At 44.2% G+C, this 26,685-nt stretch overlaps 1 protein-coding gene across 2 annotated transcripts in view; it reads left to right on the top strand.

The window, feature by feature from the left end:
- Window positions 1-26,685, top strand: part of zgc:158659 (uncharacterized protein LOC791141 homolog) — a 249,431-nt gene that overhangs the window by 59,217 nt on the left and 163,529 nt on the right. For both annotated transcript variants that reach the window (XM_056300257.1, XM_056300256.1), the window contains exons 4-13: window positions 1,122-1,284; window positions 1,379-1,588; window positions 6,059-6,126; window positions 9,809-9,937; window positions 16,087-16,140; window positions 16,352-16,461; window positions 18,143-18,287; window positions 18,726-18,811; window positions 21,727-21,832; window positions 23,287-23,439. In XM_056300257.1, the coding sequence (XP_056156232.1) occupies window positions 1,122-1,284; window positions 1,379-1,588; window positions 6,059-6,126; window positions 9,809-9,937; window positions 16,087-16,140; window positions 16,352-16,461; window positions 18,143-18,287; window positions 18,726-18,811; window positions 21,727-21,832; window positions 23,287-23,439 (1,224 nt within the window). The remainder of the gene's footprint in view (window positions 1-1,121; window positions 1,285-1,378; window positions 1,589-6,058; window positions 6,127-9,808; window positions 9,938-16,086; window positions 16,141-16,351; window positions 16,462-18,142; window positions 18,288-18,725; window positions 18,812-21,726; window positions 21,833-23,286; window positions 23,440-26,685) is intronic.

Genomic DNA, 26,685 nt, shown 5'->3' with positions numbered 1-26,685 from the left:
GGTAGCAGTCCAGAAGCCTGAAAAGCTCATTAGCTGTCGCTCTACTGGGACGTACTTGCACAAAAGCAAATCCTCACACAGTGACTCTGATGTGATAAAGCCAACACAAGCAATAAACAAGCAGTCTTTATTGCTGTCGGTTGCCTCGTCCACTTGTAAAGTGAAACATTTGTCTTTCAGTTTGTCAGTGGCTTGTTCTTCAAGGTCATTTGAAACGTCACATATACGTCTTGCAGCTGTATCATTGGACAGAGGGACAGCCTTCAATTTTACGGCGCTTGTCTCATCAAACCTAGTTGACACCATATCTAAAGCCGTAGGAAGTACGAGCTGCTCTGCTGTTGTGTGTGGTTTCTTGCCGTGGGCAGTTGTGTGTGTGTGACTTTGTGTGGTGCCATCAGTGCTTTGTTGTTGGCTGATGCAGCTTCTACAAAGCCGTGTTCCTGCTGACGGTCTGCACCAAGTCTTCTCTGGAAGAACTCGAGTGTCTTATTGACGTGACTGGGGTGTAATGTCTCTAAGTGTCTTCTTCATGTGTTTGCTCTCATACTACCAGCTGCCAGAGTTTTCACACATAAAATACACACTGCTCTCTCCTCACCTTCCACCACATTCACTGTGAACCCAAGAGCAAGGCAGGCTTCCTCATATTGTCTTAACTTGGTTTTTGGTTGATGACCGTCAGCGAAGCACTTTGTCTTGTTTGTCTCGGAAGCATCGCCTGTCTTTCTTTTCTCCCTGTCAAACATCTCTCCGTCCTGTCAACCTACACACTCTCTGTCTCATGAAGCACGTCTTGCTGATTGTTCTGCCGTGAGGGAGACTCTGACGTCAAAACAGTAGTTCCGCACTACTCCCCCCCCCCACGTCATGCCTCTGTGCCCCCCTGGGGGGGTGCCACACACTTTTGAGAAACGCTGGTTAAGGTAGAGATGGGTAAGGTACATTAGCTAGTTAGGTGTTAGTAGAGTTATTAAGGTCGTTTGGTTAAGTTGAGGGTTCTTAAGTGTCACCATGGTTACATCCAGCATCACAGTCCTCTCAGGTTTTCAGTCAACAGCGCTTTCTGATTAGACAGCTTTTATCCACTGACCACTCTGTCCTGCTCTGTGATTGGCTAGGAGGAGTCATGTTACATCTTTGTGGGTGTGACCCAGGAAGCAGAGAGGGAGGAGTTTTATGATGAGACCAGACGCCTGTGTGACCTCAGACTGTTTCACCCAATCCTGAAGGTCATCGAACCACTGGGGAACAGAGAAGAGAAGATCCTGAACAGAGAGATAGGTCAGCACACACACACACGCACACACACACACACTCTTACAATAAACATCTTCAAGCGCTGACAGATCAGTGTGTCTCTCTGCCGGTCTACCAGGTTTTGCTATCGGGATGCCTGTGTGTGAATTTGAGCTGCTTAAAGACACAGAGGTGCAGGATTTCCGGCGGGCCATACTGAGCGTGTGCAGAGAAGCCATGGAGGAGAGGGAAGGGGGTGGAGCCCACAGCCAGGCACGCTATGTTTACCCCCCCAACGTAGAGTCTACTCCTGAACTTCCCCCCCATATCTACTCTAAACTAGACAAAGGTCACTTTCTATCTATCTATCTATCTATCTATCTGTCTGTCTGTCTGTCTGTCTGTCTGTCTGTCTGTCTGTCTGTCTGTCTGTCTGTCTATCTATGTCTGTGTCTGTCTGTCTGTCTATCGATCTGTCTGTCTGTCGTTCACAAAAAATATTGCAGTAGTACTGGTTAATGATTACCACCTCAGTACTACCTTAGTCTTTTATCAGAACAGTCTCTGTACTTTCCATGTTTACATTTGAAGTTGATCGGCTACATTTTCAAATATTCATGTTTGAACATTTTTCAGCCACTCTGATATATTACCAGTCCTACTATGGAGCTCATTACAGTATTTCTGTCATTACATAGTTAATTACTGCTAGTTACACAGCTGATTACTTCTCTTCTGATAAGTCAAGTCAAGTCAGGTTTATTTGTATAGCCCAATATCACAAGTTACAAATCTGCCTCGGTGGTTTACAGCAATACAACATCCTGTCCTTAGGCCCTCACATCGGATAAGGAACTATTACTACTGCTACTACTGCTGCTACTACTACTGCTACTGCTACTACTACTATTAGTACTACTGCGGCTACTACTACTTCTACTTTTGGCTGCTCCCATTAGGGGGCGCCACAGTGGATCATCCGTTTCCACCTCTTCCTGTCCTCTGCATCTTCCTCTGTCACACCAGCCACCTGCATGTCCTCCCTCACCACCTCCATAAACCTCCTCTTTGGCCTTCCTCTTCTCCTCTTCCCTGGCAGCTCCATATTCAGCATCCTTCTCCCAGTATACCCAGCATCTCTCCTCCACACATGTCCAAACCATCTCAATCTTGCCTCTCTTGCTTTGTCTCCAAACTGTCCAACTTGAGCTGTCCCTCTAATATACTCCTTCCTAATCCTGTCCTTCTTCATCACTCCCAGTGAAAATCTTATCATCTTCACCTCTGCCACCTCCAGCTCCACCTCCTGTCGTTTCATCAGTGCCACTGTCTCCAAACCATACAACATAGCTGGTCTCACTACCATCTTGTAAACCTTCCCTTTAACTCTTGCTGGTACCCTTCTGTCACACATCACTCCTGACACTCTTCTCCACCCACTCCACCCTGCCTGCACTCCCTTCTTCGCCTCTCTTCTGCAACCCCCGTTACTTTGGACAGTTGACCCCAAGTATTTAAACTCAAATGCCTTCATCACCTCCACTCCTTGCATCCTCACCATTCCACTGTCCTCCCTCTCATTCACGCATAGGTATTCCATCTTGCGTCTACTGACTTTCATTCCTCTTCTCTCCAGTGCATACCTCCACCTCTCCAGGCTCTCCTCCACCTGCACCCTACTCTCACTACAGATCACAATGTCATCCACAATCAGTCCACGGAGACTCCTGCCTGATCTCGTCCGTCAACCTGTCCATCACCACTGCAAATAAGAAATGGCTCAGAGCCGATCCTTGATGTAATCCCACCTCCACCTTGAACCCATCTGTCATTCCAACCACACACCTCACCACTGTCACACCTCCCTCATACATATCCTGCACCACTCCTACATACTCCTCTGCAACTCCCGACTTCCTCATACAATACCACACCTCCTCTCTCGGCACCCTGTCGTGTGCTTTCTCTAAATCTACAAAGACACAATGCAACTCCTTCTGTCCTTCTCTATACTTCTCCATCAACATTCTCAAAGCAAACATCACATCTGTGGTGCTCTTTCATGGCATGAACCCATACTGCTGCTGCTGATCATCACCTCTCCTCCTCTTAACCTAGCTTCTATTACTCTTTCCCATGTCTTCATGCTGTGGCTGATCAACTTTATACCTCTGTAGTTGCTACAGTTCTGCACATCACCCTTGTTCTTGAAAATTGGTACCAGTATGCTTCTTCTCCACTCCTCAGGCATCCTCTCACTTTCCAAGATTTTATAAAAATATTTAGTTAAAAATTCCACTGCCATCATTTCCATCTCGATCCTTGATCACCCTAACTTGCTACACATCCTTCCCAGCTTGGTCCCTCTGTTTAGCCAATCAGTACAAGTCCTTTTCTCCTTCCTTAGTGTCAGACCTCTCATACAATCATTGGATAAGGAACAACTCGATAAAAATTTTTTTTAAAAAACTTTAAAGAGAAAAAATAGGAAGAAACCTCCGGGAGAGCAACAGAGGTGGGATCTCTCTCCCAAAATGGACCACATGACATTATGTTGTGTTTACATAATTTATACAATGCAACATTGAAAGAGGATAACACAATTTTAATGGAATTATAAAATATATGAAGAATATGATGAGCAGGATGCCAAGCAGTGTCCAGATGCCACCAGAACAGCCCAGGACCTGAGCCACATGACCACCATCACCATATAGCCCTGACAGGAAGACAGACTACACATGCACACAGGGGAGACTCACCTCACACCATTCACACACACGGCAGAAGAGACAAGAAAAGACATTAGTCACACATCGGCAAAAAAGAAGGGTGCGACATTGAAACAGGATAACAGAATTATATGGAATTATAAGATGTACAAAGAATGTGATGCCAAGTAGTGTCCATGTGGCGAGCAACATCACCATGGAGACTTGGGAGGAAGACAGACTGCACGTGCACATGGGGGGGGCTTCACATCATATCACATCACATCATTCACATACACGGAAGAAGAGAAAGGAGAAGACATCATTCAGAGAGAGAGAAAATATATGTGAGAGAAGAGAACAGTTTGCAATAGTCAGTAATCTATACTCTATAATCTCGTGGGCAAAACAGTGGTTGGTAAATTCATTGAGACAGAAACTGATCCGCCATGCAATACAGGTTGTGAAGCGCTCAACTTAAAGACAACTAATTGTAGGCTAAGACAAAAAGATGAATTTTTAGTTTGGATTTAAAGGACTCAACACACTCTGATGGCAGCAGGCAGTTTATTCCACAACAATGGAGCCCGATAGGAAAAGGCCCTGCCACCAGCTGGCTTCTTTTTAACTTTGGGTACACACAGGAGCCCTGTAGTTTGCGAGACGTGAGCTTGAGATGGAATGTACGGTTTAAGGAGATCAGACAGGTAAGATAGGGCAAACCCATTTAGGATTTCATAAGTCAACAGAAGCACCTTGAAGTCTGATCTAACATGGATAGGAAGCCAATGAAGGGAGGCAGGAGTTGGTGTAATAATGGTCAAATTTTCTAGCTTTATTTAGGATTCTACCTGCAGCATTTTGAACCATCTGAAGACTTCTAGTACTAGCATGTGGCAGACCTGAAAAGACAACATTACAGTAATCAAGTCTGCATGAAACAAATGCATGTATTAGAGTCTCTGTGTCAGGCATGGACAGAAAAGATTGAATTTTAGCTATGTTACGTAAGTGAAAAAAAGGCAGGATTGGTGACTGAAAGGCTGGGATCAAACATAACACCAAGATTTTGGCTGCCGCAATTTGCGAAATGACAGTTTTCGATTGTTATTGTTACTTGATCAAGTTGGTGTCTGTGTCTAGCAGGGCCAATTAACAGCATCTCAAGTTTTACCTGAATTTAAAAGCAGGACATTTAGTGGCATCCAATTTTTCACAGCAGCTAAGCAGACCTCTAAGTTAGTCATTTGAGTACATCAGCCCTTATAGGCACATACAGCTGAGTATCATCTGCATAGCAATGGAAATTTATTCCATGACTGCATGTAATTCGGCCCAGAGGTGAAATACAAAGAGAAAAGTAGACGGCCAAGAACAGAGCCCTGAGGTACACCATATTTAGTATCAGAGAATTTTGATAATTGGTAATATTATCAAAACAGGTGGCACAGTGGTGCAGTGGTTAGTGCAGTCGCCTCACAACAAGAAGGTCCTGGGTTCAAGCCCTGGGGTAGTCCAACCATGGGAGGGGGGGGTCATCCTCTGTGTGGAGTTTTCATGTTCTCCCCGTGTCTGCATGTGTTTCCTCCGGGTGCTCCGGTTTCCTCCCACAGTCCAAAGACACGTTGGTCAGGTGAATCGGCCGCACTAAATTGTCCCTAGGTGTGAATGTGTGTGTGTGTGTGTGTGTGTGTGGGCCCTGTGATGGCCTGGCAGCCTGTCCAGGGTGTCTCCCCGCCTACCGCCCAATGACTGCTGGGATAGGGCTGCAGCGGTTTGGTTAATGGATAGATGGATGGATTATAATAGCAGACATATTGTGTTCTTCTGGATAAGTAGGACTCAGTCCAAGAGACAGCTAAGCCAGACACACGAAGATTACAACTTATTATGTGTAATAGTATAAAATGGTGTCAAAGGCTACACTGAGGTCCAGTAGTAGAAGTACAGAGGTGGAATCAGAGTCCATAGCTAGTACAAGATTGTTCCCTACTCTGGTCGGAGCAGTTTCAGTCGTAAGTGCAATTGAGACTCAATCAGTGGAAAGTTTCAACTGCCACAAATCTATTTTCACCTTTTTGTGTCTGTCTTTCTGTCTCTCTCTCCAGGGAGGCTGATTGTAACTATATGGGTGATTGTATCTCCTTCCAATTCCAAACAGAAATACACTCTGAAGGTAAGTCTGTGCATGTTTGTGTACTGCTCTTTCTCTCTCTCTCTCTCTCTCAGTCCAAAGAGATTTCGAGCGGCCCAGCTGTGAGTCCTGCAGACTTGAGGAGTCGGAGGCATGGGGCTGGAGGAGCTCACACGCCGACATGAAGTTAAACTCTGTCCGACTATCAGTTGCTCGGTGGAAGATTGCAGTTTAGCGATGGGTGAAGTCGTTGGTTATGACAGCGTAAAGTCTGCATCTAGGATGAATACTGGAGTCGTTATTTTTCTGGACAGTACTGATAAAGTTAACATGGTTGTGGAGCAAGGTGTGGTAATCCAGGTCACCTTTGTTCAGTTGGTGCCGCTGGTTAAGTCAATCAAAAAGGTCATTTTGTCCAAAGTCCCTCCGTTCATTAGCAACGAAATGTTGTGGAGAGAACTGGCGAGACATGGAAAATTAATGTCACTTATAAAAGTGAGTCGTCTGAGCTGCGAACCTCCACATTTAAAACATGTTGTTTCCTTCAGAAGGCAGCAGGTCTTTATGGTTCTGAGGAACAACACAGAGTTCAATTTGATGTTGAAGTTCAGAGTGGATGGTTTTGACGACAATGTGTATGTATCTTCAGACAAAATGAAGTGTTTTGGCTGTGGAATGGAGGGTCACCTCATCCGTTCCTGTCCAGAGAAACCAACTGCTGAGTCAAATGAGGGTGAGACTGCAGCACAGAGCCCTGAGCAAACTGGGACTGTAGCGCCGAGTTCAAGGCAGGAAAAAACGCAGCAGAAAAAAAGAAAAAACTGAAGCTGAGTTTCAGTCTACTAGTTCAGGTGCTGCTGATCCTGGTTCAGCTAATCTAGGGGCTGCTGGATCAGGTGCTACTGATCCAGGTTCTGCTAATCCGGGGGCTGCTGGGTCATTTGCCGACGATCCAGGCTTGGCAAGTTCGGGGGCTGTGGGTTCAGGTGCTGCTGATATGGTCCTACACATCTAGATACTGTTGTAGAGGTTGTTGAAAAGTGTCCCACAGATACTATTACCTGTGATGTAATGGACACACAGACTGTAACTAATGAAGCAGAATGTTCTCTGGAGGAGGAACATGAGATGTTGATAAAGAAAGACTCTTCTAATGTCAAAGATAAGAAGAGGAAACCTGATGAGGTGTCTCAGCCTTCTAGTATAGCGACAAAGGTCTCTCATCAGAGTAGGTGTCTGCAGTTGGATGAGAGTGAAGGTGATGAGAGTGATGTGGAGTCTCTAGCTTCCTCGCAGAAAGGGACTCAAAAAAAGACTGGATACTCTCTAGTGAGTATTAAGAAGTTCTTGCAGGATACTAAGGGAGATAGAAATATAAAAGGTGAAAAAGTGTTCCCTAATTTGCAACTCTTCCTTGATCCAGTGAAGACTTTTCTAAGAAGTCTTGGTGGTTTGGGGGAGAAACCTTTCACTGAACAAAAAACTTTCCATTTAAAAAAATAGTTCAAAAAGTCAAAAAAATTTTTTAGAGAACGATGAATAAGTTTTTCAATTTATTCTTTCTTTGGCCACTTGTTTCTGTTTTACACCTTTTTTGTCAGTATTATGGGGGACATACATAAGAATAAGCAGCTTAAATTTAAATGGAGCAAGGAATGGTGGGAAAAGGGCCTCACTTTTCAAGCTGTGTGCACTTAAAAAGTTAGATGTGTATTTTGTACAAGAGAGACACAGTACCACTGACAACGAGGCTGACTGGTGGACAGAATGGACTGGTGAGACCTTTTAAGTCACAAAACCGTAACAGTGGTGGACTTGGGATTATTTTTTCCAGGAATTTTATTCCTCAGTCTGTCGAGTCTGAGGAAGTTATTAAAGGTCGTCTGTTAAGAGTAAGAGCAGTGTATGAACAGGTAAAAATGGTGTTTATTAATATCTATGCTCCAGTTGTGGGAGTGGAGAGGTTAGTCTTCCTGGATGTTTCAGATGAGGTTATTCAGAATTGTACCAGTGAGGACTATTTATTCATTGGTGGAGATTTCAACTGTACTGAGGACAGCAGGTTGGACAGGAACCATGCAGAGCCTCACGCTGCCTCTCGCAGTCTGGTTCGTCTTATTGAGGCTCATGAACTGTGTGATGTGTGGAGAGGGTTTCATAACAAACAGAGACAATACACCAGGACACATGTTAAGGACAACTTGATGTCTGTGGCCAGGCTTGATCGTTTCTATTGTTTTAAACATCAGTTTAATGTGTTCAAAAGTTGCATCATCAGCCCTGTTGGTTTTTCTGATCACTCACTAGTAATGGTTTCTGTCTTTATAAAATGTCTAAAACCCAATAGTGCCTACTGTCATTTAACACAGTCTTACTAGAGGATAGAAACTTCAAGGATGCTTTTGTCTGTTTTTGGAAAAACCACCAAAGTAAAAAAAAATAAAATCTGATTTTGTGTCTGTACAACAGTGGTGGGATATTGGAAAAGTCCAAATAATACAACTGTGTCAACAGTACACTCGGAATGTCACACAAAACTTAATGACTTCAGTGAACGCGCTGGAGTCTGAAGTAGAGGAACTCCAGGGCTTGGCTGAGGCCACACGGGACCAACACCATACTGAGGCACTCACAGCGAAAAAGTCTCATTTACACAACCTGCTGGGTGTTTCAGCTCAGAGTGCTTTGGTCAAGTCCTGCTTTCAACATGTAGCCCAGAAGGATGTCCCATCACAAGTGGTGAGCGGACACTGTTGATCCAGTATTATAATGGCTCTGTTAGACCTGATGAGAAGGATGTTTTCCCTTCAATGAACATTTCCCCAGATTGTAAGGACTGTACAGGACCTCTTTTAAAAGTGAGAATCCCTCTGTGTTTTCTTTTCAGGATCCAAATGGAAGGTCCGTGTACAAAATGTTTGTTAAAGTTCTGCACAGGGACAAATTACATGGTAAACCTTACACCCCCATGGAGGGCTCACCTAGGTCTGAGGGACAGTGTTGGTCCTGAGTGGAGAGTGCTGTACAAACCACCATTGGTTGAAAGAGCTGCAGACCTGCAGTGGAGGGTTTTACATGGTGTCGTGGCTGTTAATGCTTTTGTCTCTGTTATTAATTCTGAAGTTAGCCATGAGTGTCCATTTTGCTCTACTGGTGAAACTGTCTTTCATTGCTTCATGGAATGTTGTCGACTGCTGCCACTTTTTACTTTGCTGGAAAATGATTTTGGGATGTTTGGGGAGGTCTTTTCCAAACCCATGTTCCTTCTGGGCTACAGGTACTCTCGGAAAATCAAGGCCAAATGCAGCTTCTTAATTTCGTTCGGGGGACTGCAAAGATGGCCGTGTGCCTGAGCAGGAGAAACAGAATGGAGGACGCTGGGGATGATGATGATGCTGTTTTTGTGTTTGTAAAAATGTTAAGAGCTCGTTAAAAGTAGATTTTTGCTACTTCACAATGATGGAAGATCTGGAAAGTTTTCACAGTGTGTGGCGTTGTAAAAATGTACTTTGCTGTGTTGTTGATGGTGAGCTGATCTTGGGGCGTGTCCTGAGATGATTTACATTCTGTCAGTCTTGACTTACTGACCATGCTGGTCTTCACCCTCTCTGTCTGTCTCTGTCTGTCTGTCTGTGTGTGTGTGTCTTGCTCTCTCTCTCCCTCTCTCTGTCTCGCTCTCTCTGTTTCTTTGTGTGTGTGTGTGTGTGTGTGTGTGTGTGTGTAGGTGAATCATGACAGTCTGCCAGAACAGCTGATAGCAGAGTCCATCAGGAAGAAGACTCGCTCTATGCACCTCTCCCCTCAACAACTACGTCTCTGTGTGCAAGAATACCAGGGCCAGTATATCCTGAAGGTACCCGTCTGTCTGTCTGTATGCCTGTCTGTCTGCCTGTTTGTATGCCTGTGTGTATGCCTGTGTGTCTGCCTGTTTGTATGCCTGTCTGTCTGTATGACTGTGTGTGTGTGTGTGTGTGTGTGTGTGTGTGTGTGTGTGTGTGTGTGTGTGTGTGTTTGTGTGTGTGACCAGATAAGTCTTTATGAACAATAAAGTCATAATAAACATACGGTGATTCCTAGTGGCATAACAACAGCCATACAAACACATCACAACGTCCTCATCACTGTCCAACAATGTGACCTCTCATCATCATTTCATATCTGACCTCTCATCATCACTTCCTATGTGATCTCTCATCACTTCATATGTGACCTCTCATCATCACTTCCTATGTGATCTCTCATCATCACTTCATACATGACCTCTCATCATCACTTCATACGTGACCTCATCATTACTTCATATCTGACCTCTCATAGTCACTTCAGATGTGACCTCATCATCACTTCATATGTGATCTCTCATCATCAATTCATACGTGATCTCTCATCATCACTTCATATGTGACCTCTCATCATCAATTCATACGTGACCTCTCATCATCATTTCATATCTGACCTCTCATCATCACTTCATATGTGATCTCTCATTATCACTTCATATGTGACCTCTCATCATCACTTCCTATGTGATCTCTCATCATCACTTCATACATGACCTCTCATCATCACTTCATACGTGACCTCTCATCATTACTTCATATCTGACCTCTCATAGTCACTTCAGATGTGACCTCATCATCACTTCATACGTTATCTCTCATTATCACTTCATATATGACCTCTCATCATCACTTCATACGTGACCTCTCATCATCACTTCATACGTGACCCCTGATCATCACTTCATACGTGACCTCTCATCATCACTTCATATGTGACCTCTGATCATCACTTCATATGTGACCTCTCATCATCACTTCATACGTGACCTCTCATTATCACTTCATATGTGACCTCTCATCATCACTTCATATGTGACCTCTCATCATCACTTCATATGGTACCTCTCATCATCACTTCATACGTGACCTCTCATTATCACGTCATATGTGACCTCTCGTCATCACTTCATATGTGACCTCTCATCATCACTTCATACATGACCTCTCATCATCACGTCATATGTGATCTCTCATGATCACTTCATATGTGACCTCTCATCATCACTTCATATGATACCTCTCATCATCACTTCATACGTGACTTCTCATTATCACTTCATATGTGACCTCTCGTCATCACTTCATATGGTACCTCTCATCATCACTTCATATATGACCTCTCATCATCACTTCATACGTGACCTCATCATCACTTCATATCTGACCTCTCATCATCAATTCATTCGTGACCTCTCATTATCACTTCATATGTGACCTCTCATCATCACTTCATACGTGACATCTCATCATCACTTCATACGTGACCTCTCATCATAACTTAATATCTGACCTCTGTTCATCACTTCATACATGATCTCTCATCATCACTTCATTCGTGACCTTTCATTATCACTTCATACGTGACCTCTCATCATCACTTCATACGTGACATCTCATCATCACTTCATACGTGACCTCTCATCATAACTTAATATCTGATCTCTCTTCATCACTTCATACATGATCTCTCATCATCACTTCATTCGTGACCTCTCATCATCACTTCATATCTGACCTCTCATCATCACTTCCTATGTGATCTCTCATCACTTCAGATGTGACCTCTCATCATCACTTCATACGTGAACTCTCATCATCACTTCATATGTGATCTCTCATCATCACTTCATATGTGACCTCTCATCATCACTTCATATCTGACCTCTCATCATCATTTTATATGTGACTCTCATCACTTCATATGTGACCTCTCATAGTCACTTCAGATGTGACCTCATCATCACTTCATACGTTATCTCTCATTATCACTTCATATATGACCTCTCATCATCACTTCATACGTGACCTCTCATCATCACTTCATACATGGCCCCTGATCATCATTTCATACGTGACCTCTCATCATCACTTCATATGTGACCTCTGATCATCACTTCATATGTGACCTCTCATCATCACTTCATACGTGACCTCTCATTATCACTTCATATGTGACCTCTCATCATCACTTCATATGTGACCTCTCATTATCACTTCATATATGACCTCTCATAGTCACTTCAGATGTGACCTCTCGTCATCACTTCATATGTGACCTCTCATCATCACTTCATACATGACCTCTCATCATCACGTCATATGTGATCTCTCATGATCACTTCATATGTGACCTCTCATCATCACTTCATATGATACCTCTCATCATCACTTCATACGTGACCTCTCATGATCACTTCATATGTGACCTCTCGTCATCACTTCATATGGTACCTCTCATCATCACTTCATATGTGACCTCTCATCATCACTTCATATGTGAACTCTCATCATCACTTCATATGTGAACTCTCATCATCACTTCATACGTGACCTCTCATCGTCACTTCATATCTGACCTCTCATCATCACTTCATACATGACCTCTCATCATCACTTCAAACGTGACCTCTCATCATTACTTCATATTTGACCTCTCATAGTCACTTCATATGTGACCTCTCATCATCACTTCATATGTGACTTCTCATCATCACTTCATATGTGATCTCTCATCATCACTTCATATGTGACCTCTTATCATCACTTCATATCTGACCTCTCATCATCACTTCCTATGTGATCTCTCATCACTTCAGATGTGACCTCTCATCATCACTTCATACATGAACTCTCATCATCACTTCATTCGTGACCTCTCATCATCACTTCATATCTGACCTCTCATCATCACTTCCTATGTGATCTCTCATCACTTCAGATGTGACCTCTCATCATCACTTCATACGTGAACTCTCATCATCACTTCATATGTGATCTCTCATCATCACTTCATATCTGACCTCTCATCATCATTTTATATGTGACTCTCATCACTTCATATGTGACCTCTCATAGTCACTTCAGATGTGACCTCATCATCACTTCATACGTTATCTCTCATTATCACTTCATATATGACCTCTCATCATCACTTCATACGTGACCTCTCATCATCACTTCATACATGGCCCCTGATCATCACTTCATACGTGACCTCTCATCATCACTTCATATGTGACCTCTGATCATCACTTCATATGTGACCTCTCATCATCACTTCATACGTGACCTCTCATTATCACTTCATATGTGACCTCTCATCATCACTTCATATGTGACCTCTCATCATCACTTCATACGTGACCTCTCATTATCACGTCATATGTGACCTCTCGTCATCACTTCATATGTGACCTCTCATCATCACTTCATACATGACCTCTCATCATCACGTCATATGTGATCTCTCATGATCACTTCATATGTGACCTCTCATCATCACTTCATATGATACCTCTCATCATCACTTCATACGTGACCTCTCATGATCACTTCATATGTGACCTCTCGTCATCACTTCATATGGTACCTCTCATCATCACTTCATATGTGACCTCTCATCATCACTTCATATGTGAACTCTCATCATCACTTCATACGTGACCTCTCATCATCACTTCATATCTGACCTCTCATCATCACTTCATACATGACCTCTCATCATCACTTCAAACGTGACCTCTCATCATTACTTCATATTTGACCTCTCATAGTCACTTCATATGTGACCTCTCATCATCACTTCATATATGACCTCTCATCATCACTTCATATGTGATCTCTCATCATCACTTCATATGTGACCTCTTATCATCACTTCATATCTGACCTCTCATCATCACTTCCTATGTGATCTCTCATCACTTCAGATGTGACCTCTCATCATCACTTCATACATGAACTCTCATCATCACTTCATATGTGATCTCTCATCATCACTTCATATGTGACCTCTAATCATCACTTCTTATCTGACCTCTCATCATCATTTTATATGTGACTCTCATCACTTCATATGTGACCTCTCATCATCACTTCCTATGTGATCTCTCATCATCACTTCATATCTGACCTCTCATCATCTTTTCATATGTGATCTCTCATCATCACTTCATACGTGAACACTCTTCATCACTTCATACGTGACCTCTCATCATCACTTCATACATGACCTCTCATCATCACTTCATATGTGATCTCTCATCATCAATTCATACGTGACCTCTCATCATCACTTCATATGTGACCTCTCATCATCAATTCATATGTGACTCTCATCATCATTTCATGTCTGACCTCTCATCATCGCTTCATATGTGACCTCTCATCATTACTTCCTATGTGATCTCTCATCATCACTTCATACATGACCTCTCATCATCACTTCATACGTGACCTCTCATCATTACTTCATATCTGACCTCTCATAGTCACTTCAGATGTGACCTCATCATCACTTCATACGTTATCTCTCATCATCACTTCTTATATGACCTCTCATCATCACGTCATACGTGACCTCTCATCATCACTTCATACGTGACCCCTGATCATCACTTCATACGTGACCTCTCGTCATCACTTCATACGTGACCTCTCGTCATAACTTCATATGTGACCTCTCGTCATCACTTCATACGTGACCTCTCATCATCACTTCATACGTGACCTCTCATCATTACTTCATATCTGACCTCTCATAGTCACTTCAGATGTGACCTCATCATCAGTTCATATGTGATCTCTCATCATCAATTCATATGTGACCTCTCATCATCACTTCATACTTGACCTCTCATCATCATTTCATATCTGACCTCTCATCATCACTTCATATGTGACCTCTGATCATCACTTCATACATGACCTCTGATCATCACGTCATATGTGACCTCTCATCATCACTTTATATGGTACCTCTCATCATCACTTCATACATGACCTCTCATTATCACTTCACATGTGACCTCTCATCACCACTTCATACGTGACATCTCATCATCACTTCATACGTGACCTCTCATCATCACTTCATATCTGACCTCTCACCATCACTTCATATGTGACTCTCATCATAACATCATACGTGACCTCTCATCGTAAGTTCATACGTGACCTCTCCTCATCACTTCATACGTGACCTCTCATCATCACTTCATGCGTGACCTCTCATCATCACTTCATACGTGACCTCTCCTCATCGCTTCATACGTCACCTCTCATCATCACTTCATACGTGACCTCTCATCATCACTTAATATGTGACCTCTCATCATCACCTCGTACCTGCCCGTGTATGGACTTACTGTGCTCTAACTGTGTGGTGAACACTGCAGCAGACAGATGAGCCACATGAGGGGCATGTTAACCTTGAGGTGAAACTAACCTCATACACACAACGCTCAACAGGAAGTAGAGACCAACAATAAAGGGATCTTCTCTATTTTGTCTTCATCTCACACGATCACTGACCCATCCGGCCATCTGTGTGTGTGTGTGTGTGTGTGTGTGTGTGTGTGTGTGTGTGTGTGTGTGTGTGTGTGTGTGTGTGCGCGCGCATGTGGTCTGTGTGTATGTGTGCATGCACGCATGTGGTGTGTATGTGTGTTCATGTGTGTGTGTGTGTGGGGTGTGTGTGTATGTGGCACGTGTATTTGTGTGTGTGTGTTGTGTGTGTTTGTGTGTGTGTGTGCATGTGAGGTGTATGTGTGTCTATGTGCATTTGTGGTGTGTGTTATATGTGTATGTGTATATGTGGCATGTGTGTGTGTGCATGTGTGTGTGTGTGTGTTGTGCGTGTGTATGTGTCTGGCGTGTCTGTCTGAGTGCATGTGTGGTGTGTGTGTGTGTGTGCGCGCATATATGTGGGTGTGGTGTGTGTGCGTGTTTGTGTGTGTGTTGTGTGCATGTGTTGTGTGTGTGTGTGTGTGTGTGTGTGTGTGTGTGTGTAAAGGTCAGCTCACCTTTAACATGAGCTGAGTTGACTGTGTGGTTACCATGGCAATGGCCATCACAGGTGTCTGTCTTATGTCTGTCCTCCTGTACCTGTGTCATCTGTCTAACTGAACATGTCTACCTGACTGTCTCTACCTGACTCTAGGTGTGTGGCTGTGATGAATACCTATTAGAGAAATATCCACTCAGTCAGTATAAGGTAAGGAACCTGTCTTCCTGTCTCTCTCTCTCTCTGTCTGCCTCTCTGCTGGTCTGTATTCATGTCTGTCTGTGTATTACATGTTACTGATGACGTTACAAAGCAACCTGTCTCTGTCTGACCTTCTATCTGCCTGCCTGTCTGTCTGTCTGTCTGTCTGTCTATCTGCCTGTCTGTCTGTCTGTCTGTCTGTCTGTCTGTCTGTCTGTAGTACATCAGGTCTTGTATAACAGTTGGCCGTCTGCCCCACCTGATGTTGGTTTCTAAAGACAGTCTCTACTCCCAACTTCCTGCTTCAGGCTTTGTCACGCCCTCCTACAGGTACAGCAGCCAATCCAAGCCTTTCATTCTAATACCATACAGCAGCCAATCAAAACCTTTCATTCTAATACATTACAGCAGCCAATCAAAACCTTTCATTCTAATATCATACAGCAGCCAATCAAAACCTTTCATTCTAATACAATACAGCAGCCAATCAAAACCTTTCATTCTAATACCATACAGCAACCAATCAAAACCTTTCATTCTAATATCATACAGCAACTAATCAAAACCTTTCATTCTATTACATTACAGCAGCCAATCAAAACCTTTCATTCTAATACCATGCAGCAGCCAATCAAAACCTTTCATTCTAATACAATACAGCAGCCAATCAAAACCTTTCATTCTAATACCATACAGCAACTAATCAAAACCTTTCATTCTATTACATTACAGCAGCCAATCAAAACCTTTCATTCTAATACCATACAGCAGCCAATCAAAACCTTCCATTCTAATATCATACAGCAACTAATCAAAACCTTTCATTCTATTACATTACAGCAGCCAATCAAAACCTTTCATTCTAATACCATGCAGCAGCCAATCAAAACCTTTCATTCTAATACAATACAGCAGCCAATCAAAACCTTTCATTCTAATACCATACAGCAACTAATCAAAACCTTTCATGCTATTACATTACAGCAGCCAATCAAAACCTTTCATTCTAATACCATACAGCAGCCAATCAAAACCTTTCATTCTAATACCATACAGCAGCCAATCAAAACCTTTCATTCTAATACCATACAGCAGTCAATCAAAACCTTTCATTCTAATACCATGCAGCAGCCAATCAAAACCTTTCATTCTAATATCATACAGCAGTCAATCACAACCCTTCATTCTAATACCATACAGCAGTCAATCAAAACCTTTCATTCTATTACATTACAGCAGCCAATCAAAACCTTTCATTCTAATACCATACAGCAGCCAATCAAAACCTTTCATTCTAATACCATGCAGCAGCCAATCAAAACCTTTCATTCTAATATCATACAGCAGTCAATCACAACCCTTCATTCTAATACCATACAGCAGTCAATCACAACCTTTCATTCTAATACCATACAACAGCCAATAACAAACTTTCATTCTAATATCATACAGCAGCCAATCACAACCTTTCATTCTAATACCATACAGCAGCCAATCACAAACTTTCATTCTAATATCATACAGCAGCCAATCAAAACCTTTCATTCTAATATCCTACAGCAGCCAATCAAAACCTTTCATTCTAATACCATACAGCAGCCAATCAAAACATTTCATTCTAATATCATACAGCAGCCAATCACAACCTTTCATTCTAATACCATACAGCAGCCAATCACAACCTTTCATTCTATTACATTACAGCAGCCAATCAAAACCTTTCATTCTATTACATTACAGCAGCCAATCAAAACCTTTCATTCTAATACATTACAGCAGCCAATCACAACCTTTCATTCTATTACATTACAGCAGCCAATCAAAACCTTTCATTCTATTACATTACAGCAGCCAATCAAAACCTTTCATTCTAATACCATACAGCAGCCAATCAAAACCTTTCATTCTAATACCATACAGCAGCCAATCAAAAGCTGGCAGTAAGAGAGATGCAGTAATAGTTAATGATACAGTATTATGAGTTTGATGCTTTCACGCTCTCCTCTACAAGCCGTAGGACCCCCCAGCCATCCCCCTGTCCTGGCGGAGGCGACCTCGGCTCTCCTCCGAGGTCACTGTGGGCGTTTAACACCCTTCTGAGGCTCCGCCTCCTCTGTGCCACATACGTCAACGTCAACATCCGAGACATAGACAAGGTAGGACTGTGTGTGTGCATCATAATAATGATGGTAATAGTAATGTGTGTAATAATGCGTGTGTGTATGTGTAACTTTGTGATCTGACATATCTAGAAGTTGACTCAGGAGTCTACTTTTCTGACTCTATTTCCTTCTTCAAGTCACTTTGAACTGTGGAGGAATCTTCCCACAGCTAAATAAATTCTCAGAGTCGCCGCTCGTAGACAGAGAAGTTCTGTTCGCTGTAATCCTGCTGCTGCAGACCATTCTCTCAGACCAGCTCTCTACGTGGAGAGCTGGTCTACGTAAGCGGCTCTACGTGGAGAGCTGGTTAGAACTGGTGCTGCTTATAACAGCTGAAACGATACACTTCCCCAGGGCGAAACACAACATGCATGTCTTGATTATTCACCATGTTCATTGTGTGTGTGTGTGTGTGTGTGTGTGTGTGTGTAGATATATGTAAGGACAGGTATTTATCATGGTGGAGAGCCGCTTTGTGACAACGTCAACACACAGAGAGTCCCCTGTTCTAACCCAAGGTAACACACACACACACACACACACACACACACACACACACACACACCATCTACAGTGGATGTCAGAGGTCTACTCACCCTGTTAGAATGGCAGGTTTTCATCATGTAGAAAACGAAACCAGGGTAAATCATGTCAAATGTAAAACTGCAAGCTGTCAAAAGTAAAAAGTAAAAACAGAAACATTTTAAGGTAAAAAGACGCTCAGTGTTTTGGCTGAGAGTCGTCAGCTGTCAGCTTGCACGTGGTAATATTTCCCCTCCTCCTCATAGAGCCGTCACATAGCAACGGCCTCTGCTGAGCCCTCTGCAGGCCAGCCCACAGATGTTCTCTGGGAGTCAGGTCTGGTGGACGGTCTGGGAGTCAAGTCTGAGAGTCTGGTCTGGGAGTCTAGTCTGGGAGTCAGGTCTGGGAGTCAGGTTTCGGAGTATGGTCTGGGAGTCTAGTCTGGGAGTCTGATCTGGTGGTCAGGTCTGGGAGTCGGTCTGGGAGTCTGGTCTGGGGGTCAGGTCTGGGAGTCTGGTCTGGGAGTCTGGTCTGGGAGTCAGGTCAGGGAGTCGGTCTGGGAGTCAGGTCTGGGGGTCAGGTCTGGGAGTCTGGTCTGGGAGTCTGGTCTGGGAGTCAGGTCTGAGAGTCTGGTCTGGGAGTCTAGTCTGGGAGTCAGTTCTGGTGGTCAGGTCTGGGAGTCGGTCTGGGAGTCTGGTCTGGGGGTCAGGTCAGGGAGTCGGTCTGGGAGTCGGGTCTGGGAGTCAAGTCAAGTCAAGTCAGTTTTATTTGTATAGCCCAATATCACAAATTACAAATGTGCCTCGGGGGCTGTACAGCAACACAACATCCTGTCCTTAGACCCCCACATGAACACCTCCATAAAAACCTTTAAGAGGGAGAAACAATAGGAAGAAACCTCAGGGAGAGTAACACAGGAGGCTCTGTCTCCCAAGACGCACAACGTGTAATGATGTTGTGTTTACACAATATAACATTGAAGCAGGATAACGAATGATATGGATTTATAAGATATATAAAAAGAAAATGTGATGAGGGGGATGCCAAGCAGTGTCTAGGTGGTGACCAGCATCACCATGGAGACCTGGGAGGAGGACAGACTGCACGTGTACGCAAGGGGCCGTCACATCACACCATTCACACACACAGAAGAAGAGAAATGAGAAGACGTCACGTCATTCAGAGAGAGAGAAAAGACACGAGAGAGAAGAGAACAGTTTGCAATAGTCAATAATCTGTACTCTATAATCTATACTCTATAATATATACTCTATAATCTATACTCTATAATATATACGCTATAATCTGCACTCTATAATCTATACTCTATAATATATACTCTATAATCTATACTCTATAATATATACTCTATAATCTATACGCTATAATCTGTACTCTATAATCTATACGCTATAATCTGCACTCTATAATCTATACGCTATAATATATACTCTATAATCTATACTCTATAATATATACGCTATAATCTGTACTCTATAATCTATACGCTATAATCTGTACTCTATAATCTATACTCTATAATCTCGTCGGCAAAACAGTGGGTGGTAAATTAATTGAGACAGAAACCGACCCGCCATCCAGTACAGGTTGTGAAGCACTCAATTTAAAGACAACTAATTGTAAACTAAGGCCAAAAGATGAGTTTTAAGTGTGGATTTAAAGGACTCAACAGACTCCGATTGTCTGATGGCAGCAGGCAGGTTATTCCACAACAATGGAGCCCGATAGGAAAAGGCCCTGCTGCCACCAGCTGACTTCTTTTTAACTTTGGGTCACACAGGAGCCCTGTATTTTGAGAGCGAAGCGCTCGAGATGGCATGTAAGGTTTAAGGAGATCAGACAGGGAGGATGGAGCAAGCCCATTTAGGATTTTATAAGTCAGCAGGAGGACCTTGAAGTCTGATCTAACATGGATAGGAAGCCAATGAAGGGAGGCAAGAATTAGTGTAATATGGTCAAATGTTCTAGTTTTAGTTAGGATTCTAGCAGCAGCATTCTGAACTATCTGAAGACTTTTAGTACTAGAACGTGGCAGACCTGAGAACACAACATTACAGTAATCAAGTCTGGATGAAACAAATGCATGTATTAGAGTCTCTGCATCAGCCATGGAGAGAAAAGACCAAATTTTAGCTATGTTACGTAAGTGAAAAAAGGCAGTCTTGGTGATTTCTTTAATGTGCTTATCAAAGGAAAGGCTGGGATCAAACGTAACACCAAGATTTTTGGCTGCCGCACTTTGTGAAACCACAGAGTTGTCGATCGTTATCGTTACTTGATCAAATTGGTGTCTGTGTCTAGCAGGGCCAATGACCAGCATCTCGGTTTTATCCTAATTTAAAAGCAGAAAGTTAAGTGACATCCAGTTTTTCACAGCAGCCAAGCAGGCTAAGTTAGTGATGTGAGTATGATCATCAGCCCTTATAGGCACATACAGCTGAGTATCATCAGCATAGCAATGGACATTTATTCCATAACTGCGTATAATTTGGCCAAGAGGTGTAATATAAAGAGACAAAAGTAGAGAGAGGGCCAAGTACTGAGCCCTGAGGAGATCCAGAGTCTGGGTTGATTTCAGGTTTTATAAAGCAATGAGGAATTTGGATGTTTTCATTCAACAGTGATGCGACAATGATGTGATTTGTTCTGTGGTGGATGATGACTTGGTTTTTAATGATGTTTTTCGATGAAATTTGTGAAATCAAGTGGTGGATGGATAGTAAGAGATGTCTATACATTTTCTGGAAATTGTCTCTGAATAATCATGGAAGTCATTTAATTTTTTTATGATCACTATGTGATCTATTTTTTAGATAAAATGGAATTTTAAAATTCAAATTCTCTCTGTCGCTCTCTCTGTCGCTCTGTCGCTCTCTGTCTCTCTTTCTAGGTGGAATGAGTGGCTCTCCTATGATATTTATCTGGCAGATCTCCCTCGCTCAGCCAGACTCTGTCTCTCCATCTGTTCTGTCAAAGGAAGGAAAGGAGCAAAGGAGGTAGGAGGCGAGAATGCGTACAGAGAGCAAAATGAAGAGAGCATTAAACAAATGGATGGATGGAAGGATGGATGATAGAACTGGTCTCTGTAGAGGACTGTCACAAATATATTCTCTCAAATTAACAAAATAAATTGTACACAATTTTCAGGCAAATGTAGCAGCTTCGGGGGAAGTGATGCCTTAGTGTTTTTAACACGTTGCGTTTATTCACCCAATACCACAAAAGTCTTGTGTCAGAAATTACTTTGAAGTCTTGTGACAGTGAGTGTTAATAAATGGTGGCTGAAGATGCTGTGAGCCACTCTCTTCATCTGATGTTAAGGAGCTCCTTTACCTCAGAGTCTGTTCAATTTAACATTTTAGCCACATGTTAAGTAACGGCATCCTTGTTTTTCGGTAGCATGTTGTATAGATGACCAACAGAATCTCCTGCACAACACCTTCTAAACACTTCAGATGCTGTGGAATAATCTAGCCGCCTCCACAGAGCTTTGTGGTGGATCCATACACATCAACAAGAGCGTTGTACGTCAAAGCATCCTGGCGTTGTGTGCGCTCATAGTGTAATACCTTTTTAACACATTTGCCGTTATTGAACTGTAGCGGTAATGTCAGCAGGTCTTCAGTTGTCAAGCTGCTGATTTGCCCTCATATCAATACCAGACCTCCATTCATGCATTACCTTAAATTAGCATAAAAGGCTGTCCTATAGGAATGCCCTGTTATTGTACTAACTGATTTGCATCTCTCTGTCTGCCTGTCTCTGTCTGTCTGCCTGTCTGTCTGTCTATCTGCCTATCTGTCTGCCGGTCTGTCCGTCTGTCTGTCGGTCTGTCTGTCTGTCTGTCTGTCTGTCTGTCTGTCTCTCTCTCTCTCTCTCTCTGTGTCTGTCTGCCGGTCTGTCTCGCTGTCTGCCTGTGTGTCTCTCTGTCTCTGTCTGTCTGTCTGCCGGTCTGTGTCTCTCTCTGTCTGCCGGTCTGTCTGCCTGTCTCTCTGTCTGTCTGCTGGTTTGTCTGCTGGTCTGTCGCTCTGCGTGTCTCTGTCTGCCGGTCTGTCTGTCTGTCTGTCTGTCTGTCTGTCTGTCTGTCTGTCTGTCTGTCCATCTGCCGGTCTGTGTCTCTCTCTGTCTGCCGGTCTGTCTGCCTGTCTCTCTGTCTGTCTGCTGGTCTGTCTGCTGGTCTGTCGCTCTGCGTGTCTCTGTCTGCCGGTCTGTCTGTCTGTCTGTCTGTCTGTCCATCTGCCGGTCTGTGTCTCTCTCTGTCTGCCGGTCTGTCTGCCTGTCTCTCTGTCTGTCTGCTGGTCTGTCTCTCTGCGTGTCTCTGTCTGCCGGTCTGTCTGTCTGTCCGTCTGCCGGTCTGTCTCTCTCTCTGTCTGCCGGTCTGTCTGCCTGTCTCTCTGTCTGTCTCTCTGCCTGTCTCTGTCTGTCTGTCTGTCTGTCTGTCTCTCTGCAGGAACACTGTCCATTGGCCTGGGGGAATGTTAATCTCTTTGACTATAAAGACACTCTGGTCAGTGGAAAAGTGACCCTCAGTCTGTGGCCGGTACCTCATGGTTTGGAGGATCTGCTCAACCCAATTGGAGTGGCTGGTTCAAATCCCAACAAGGTTTTTATCTGGACTTTTTTTGCAGTGGCCATAACATGGACTCACATGTCTGTTGACAGTAGTTTTTTGGACTTCACCAATCTGATATGCTAAACGGGAATACGTTTGTGTGGGAATGGATCCATGTTTCAAAAAGTATTTTAGGAAATATTTTTCCCTCCACAGTTCATTTTGTAGCCAAGACTGTAGAGGTTTTGATGGGTTGTCTGTCTATCTGTCCCCCTCTCTCTAAGCATTGTGAATGTCTGTCTCTCTCATTGTTATTCATGTCAGCACCAATAATGCTAGGATGAAGCAATCAGAGATCACAAAAGCCAGCCTAGTCAGGACACTTGAGTTTGCCAGAAAGATGCGTTGGCATCGATTAATTGTCTCTGGTCCCTCACCTGTGAGGGGTAATGATGAGATGTACAGTAGGCTCACCTCAATGAACCACTGGCTGGCTCCTTACTGTAATGAGCAGGGATTCGGCTTCGTTGATAACTGGCCTTCTTTCTGGGGCCGCCCTTACTTGCTGAAATTGGGCGGCATTCACCCTACTGGGGACGACGTTCGCCCTACTGGGGACGGCTGGGGACAGCGTTCGCCCTGCTGGGGACGGCGTTCGTCCTACTGGGGACGACGTTTGCCCTACTGGGGACGGTGTTCGTCCTACTGGGGACGGCGTTTGCCCTGCTGGGGACGGCGTTCATCCTACTGGGGACAGCATTCGCCCTGCTGGGGACGGCGTTCGCCCTACTGGGGACGGCGTTCATCCTACTGGGGACAGCATTCGCCCTGCTGGGGACGGCGTTCGCCCTACTGGGGACGGCGTTCATCCTACTGGGGACAGCATTCGCCCTGCTGGGGACGGCGTTCGCCCTACTGGGGATGGCGTTCATCCTACTGGGGACAGCATTCGCCCTGCTGGGGACGGCGTTCGCCCTACTGGGGACGGCGTTCGCCCTACTGGGGACGGCGTTCATCCTACTGGGGACAGCATTCGCCCTACTGGGGACAGCATTCGCCCTGCTGGGGACGGCGTTCGCCCTACTGGGGACGGCGTTCATCCTACTGGGGACATCATTCACCCTACTGGGGACGACATTCGCCCTACTGGGACGACATTCGCCCTACTGGGGACGACATTCGCCCTACTGGGACGACGTTCGCCCTACTGGGGACGGCGTTCGCCCTGCTGGGGACGGCATTTGTCCTACTGGGGATGGCGCTGCTCCTTAGTCTAGCAACATAGGTAGCTGTCCACGTTTAGTCTGACACTAGGGAGTGATCCTTCAGCAGGTTACAGGTGATTAGAGAGCCTGCTAGGTTTAAATCTAGTCTAGTCAAGTCAAGTCCGTTTTATTTGTATGGCCCAATATCACAAATTACAAATATGCCTCAAGGGGCTTTACAGCAACACCACATCCTGTTCTGAGACCCTCTCATCGGGTAAGGAACACCTCCCTAAACCCTTTAACAGGGAGGAACAACAGGAAGAAAGCTCAGGGAGAGCACCAGAGGAGGATCTCCCTCCCAAGACGCACAATGTGACATGATGTTGTCTTTACACAGTTTACACAACACAACACTGAAAGAAGATAACACAACTATAATGGACTTGTAAAATATATGAAGAATATGATGTGGAGGATGCCAAGCAGGGTCCAGACACCAGCAGAACAGCCCAGGACCTGAGCCACATGACCACCATCACCATGTTTTAAAAAAATGTATGTGTGTGTGTGTGTGTGTGTGTGTGTGTGTGTGTGTGTGTGTGTGTGTGTGTGTGTGTGTATAAATAAGTAAGGTAGTATACATGGTAGTGAGGTAGTATAAATAAGTGAGGTAGTATAAATGGTGGTGAGGTAGTATAAATGGTAGTGAGGTAGTATAAATGGTGGTGAGGTAGTATAAATGGTAGTGAGGTAGTATACATGGTAGTGAGGTAGTATAAATGGTGGTGAGGTAGTATACATGGTAGTGAGGTAGTATACATGGTAGTGAGGTAGTATAAATGGTGGTGAGGTAGTATAAATGGTGGTGAGGTAGTATAAATAGTAGTGAGGTAGTATAAATGCTGGTGAGGTAGTATAAATGGTAGTGAGGTAGTATAAATGGTAGTGAGGTAGTATAAATGGTAGTGAGGTAGTATAAATAGTAGTGAGGTAGTATAAATGGTAGTGAGGTTGTATAAAAACGTGAGGTAGTATACATGGTAGTGAGGTAGTATACATGGTAGTGAGGTAGTATACATGGTAGTGGGGTAGTATAAATGGTAGTAGTGGGGTAGTATAAATGGTAGTGAGGTAGTATAAATGGTGGTGAGGTAGTATAAATGGTAGTGAGGTAGTATAAATGGTAGTGAGGTAGTATAAATGGTAGTGAGGTAGTATAAATAGTAGTGAGGTAGTATACATGGTAGTGAGGTAGTATACATGGTAGTGAGGTAGTATAAATGGTAGTAGTGGGGTAGTATAAATGATGATGGACAATAAAAGACAGCAGGGGCTTTTAAAGCTCACAACAGTGTGTGTGGTGTTACTGCACACAGTTGTCCATATTGCAGCAGCTTTAGTAGCAGTTGGTCCTCAGCAGCTGTAGGCAGGTGTGTGTGTGTGTGTGTGGGGGGGGGATGTGTGTGTGTGTGTGGGGGGGGGATGTGTGTGTGTGTGTGTGTGTGTGGGGGGGTGTGTGTGTGTGTGTGTGTGTGTGTGGGGGGGGATGTGTGTGTGTGTGTGTGTGTGTGGGGGGATGTGTGTGTGTGTGGGGGGGGATGTGTGTGTGTGTGTGTGTGGGGGGGGATGTGTGTGTGTGTGTGTGTGTGGGGGGGATGTGTGTGTGTGTGTGTGGGGGGGGATGTGTGTGTGTGTGTGGGGGGGGGATGTGTGTGTGTGTGTGGGGGGGATGTGTGTGTGTGTGTGTGTGGGGGGGGGGATGTGTGTGTGTGTGTGTGGGGGAGGATGTGTGTGTGTGGGAGGGATGTGTGTGTGTGTGGGGGGGGATGTGTGTGTGTGTGTGTGTGGGGGGGGGATGTGTGTGTGTGTGTGTGTGGGGGGGGGATGTGTGTGTGTGTGGGGGGGGATGTGTGTGTGTGTGTGTGTGGGGGGGGGGTGTGTGTGTGTGGGGGGGGGGGATGTGTGTGTGTGTGTGTGTGTGTGTGGGGGGGATGTGTGTGTGTGTGTGGGGGGGATGTGTGTGTGTGTGTGGGGGGGGGTGTGTGTGTGTGTGTGTGGGGGGATGTGTGTGTGTGTGTGTGTGGGGGGG

Source organism: Lampris incognitus, chromosome 20 (genome assembly GCF_029633865.1).
Source record: "Lampris incognitus isolate fLamInc1 chromosome 20, fLamInc1.hap2, whole genome shotgun sequence".
In the NCBI taxonomy this organism is placed as follows: Eukaryota; Metazoa; Chordata; class Actinopteri; order Lampriformes; family Lampridae; genus Lampris; species Lampris incognitus.
Note: the sequence above shows the minus strand (reverse complement) of the source record. Positions and strands in the feature narration are given on the sequence as shown.